Below are 2,050 nucleotides of genomic sequence, written 5' to 3' on the forward strand. Positions count from 1 at the left end.
TGTCCGTGTGTCTGTGTCTGTGTCTGTGTCTGTGTCTGTGTGTCTGTGTGTGCGTGTCTGTGTGTCTGTGTGTGTCTGTGTGTGTCTGTGTGTCTGTGTGTCTGTGTGTCTGTGTGTCTGTGTCTGTGTCTGTGTGTCTGTGTCTGTGTCTGTGTCTGTGTCTGTGTCTGTGTCTGTGTCTGTGCAGCCCGACCAAGGTGACGCTGCTGGGATCCGTTGTGTTCTCTCTCCATCAGTGCCGCTTTCTCCCGATTCACACGCATCAGCTGATCTTCATCTACACGCTCTTCATCGTCACCAACAAGGTCTGTGTGTTTGACAAAATACAGCGATAATAAAATAAAAAATGTAATGTGCAAAATACTCCAGAATACCTTAAATCTACATAAAATGTATTAATATTATATTAGTAAATATTATAAAAAAATATTAATATTCTGTATTTTTGTGCATCGTATTTAGAACCACAGTCTGTAATAAATATATTATAATAATTAATTTTTGTGTGTGTGTGTGTGTATGTGTGTGTGTAATAATAAATAGGTAGAAATATATATATATATAGTATATAGACCAATTTCAGTGTTTGCAAACAGTGATGACGTATTTTGTGGGCGGAGCCTATCTGGTGGCAGAAAATGCCAGTTTTAATGTAGCAGTCTATGCAAGCCATGGAATAAAAAAGGAAACTGAGTTTAAATTTCAAAATTCTGATTTTTTTCTTTAAATTCCGAGATTATATCTGGTAATTCTGGTAAGAAAAATCAACTCGTCATTCTCTCTTTTTCCCCTCAGCTCAGAATAATGCGTTTATAATCCCACACTTCTGGCTTTTTTTATCCTCGGAACTGACAAACTCGCAATTGTTGAGTTGAATTAAGTTATAAAGTTTGAACTAGGAGATATAAACTTGCATTTGCAGGGAAAAAAAGTCAGAATTGTGAGATAAAATGGGTAAATGTTATGTAAAATGTTATAGGTTTAAATAATATTTCATGCTTTAACTGTAGGGCTAAGACATTATGTCCCCTATGTGAATATTACCTATTGTTTAAATCTAATTTATGCTTTAAAGTAGGGTAATCATAGCAGGTTTAATCCACAGTCTGTCCGTGTAAACGTCTGCGTTTAGCTTCAAATGGCGTCTTTGATGACAGTGTTATCTAAAAATTATTTGCATTCTGATCTTGACATCCAAAGGCACAACAATACATGTTTTCTCTTATTCCATGGATTTTACCCCGTTTCCTTCCACTTGCTCCCAGTGTTTTTCTGCCACCACTATGCGCGCGCAGCTGCAAGTGACGTAACGGTGACGTCTACTCCAAATTGGTCTATATATACAATAAAAAAAACACTTATTATACATGAATACCCAAAACTACACTTGGCAAATTAATCAAAATGGTAATAAACTATATTGCACTTTTATAGTTCTCCATTTTATAGATGTTGTGCTTTACAAACAAGTACAAACGGATATAAGTTAAACAGACATAATGAGTGATAATAAAACATTCAGGTTGCATTATATATATATATATATGAAGAGTTTATTTGCAAAAGCGGATAACTCAGTTTTTGTAAATGTTCAAAAATCGTGTTTTTTATTATGTTATCATGTTTTATTGTGTTCGTTAGCTGTATTTTTTTAGTTATTTTTTTACCTAATCAGACTAACCCAACTGCAGTTTGGTTGAGATTAATTGGAATGCACAATGAAAAAACATGAACAACCATGCATTTTTTCTATATATTATATATATATATATATATATATACAGAAAACTCAGTTTTTTAATTTTCAAAAATCATGTTTGTTTTATTGTTATTATGTTTTTAATGTGTTTTACTGTGCTAGTTAGCTATATTTTTATTTATTTTTTAACCTAATCAAATTTACCCAAGTGCTTTATCTGTTATAAGTTATCTGTTTTTTGCAAACGAACTCTTCATATATATATATATATATATATATATATATAGTATATACACAACCTGAATGTTACCTCCTTATTGACAAAACAGTCAAACCTTCAGACATTTAATG

At 32.5% G+C, this 2,050-nt stretch overlaps 1 protein-coding gene across 1 annotated transcript in view; it reads left to right on the forward strand.

Moving 5' to 3' along the window:
- The window catches only part of LOC107570949 (trimeric intracellular cation channel type B-like), a 20,345-nt gene extending 19,529 nt beyond the window's left edge, over positions 1-816 (forward strand). Inside the window, exons 6-7 of the mRNA XM_016257233.1 lie at positions 188-305; positions 796-816. Of these exons, the coding sequence (XP_016112719.1) occupies positions 188-305; positions 796-816 (139 nt within the window). The remainder of the gene's footprint in view (positions 1-187; positions 306-795) is intronic.
- The last annotated feature ends 1,234 nt before the right edge of the window (positions 817-2,050 follow it).

This window comes from Sinocyclocheilus grahami, unplaced genomic scaffold (genome assembly GCF_001515645.1).
Source record: "Sinocyclocheilus grahami isolate Dianchi unplaced genomic scaffold, SAMN03320097.WGS_v1.1 scaffold1525.1, whole genome shotgun sequence".
Classification (NCBI taxonomy): domain Eukaryota; kingdom Metazoa; phylum Chordata; class Actinopteri; order Cypriniformes; family Cyprinidae; genus Sinocyclocheilus; species Sinocyclocheilus grahami.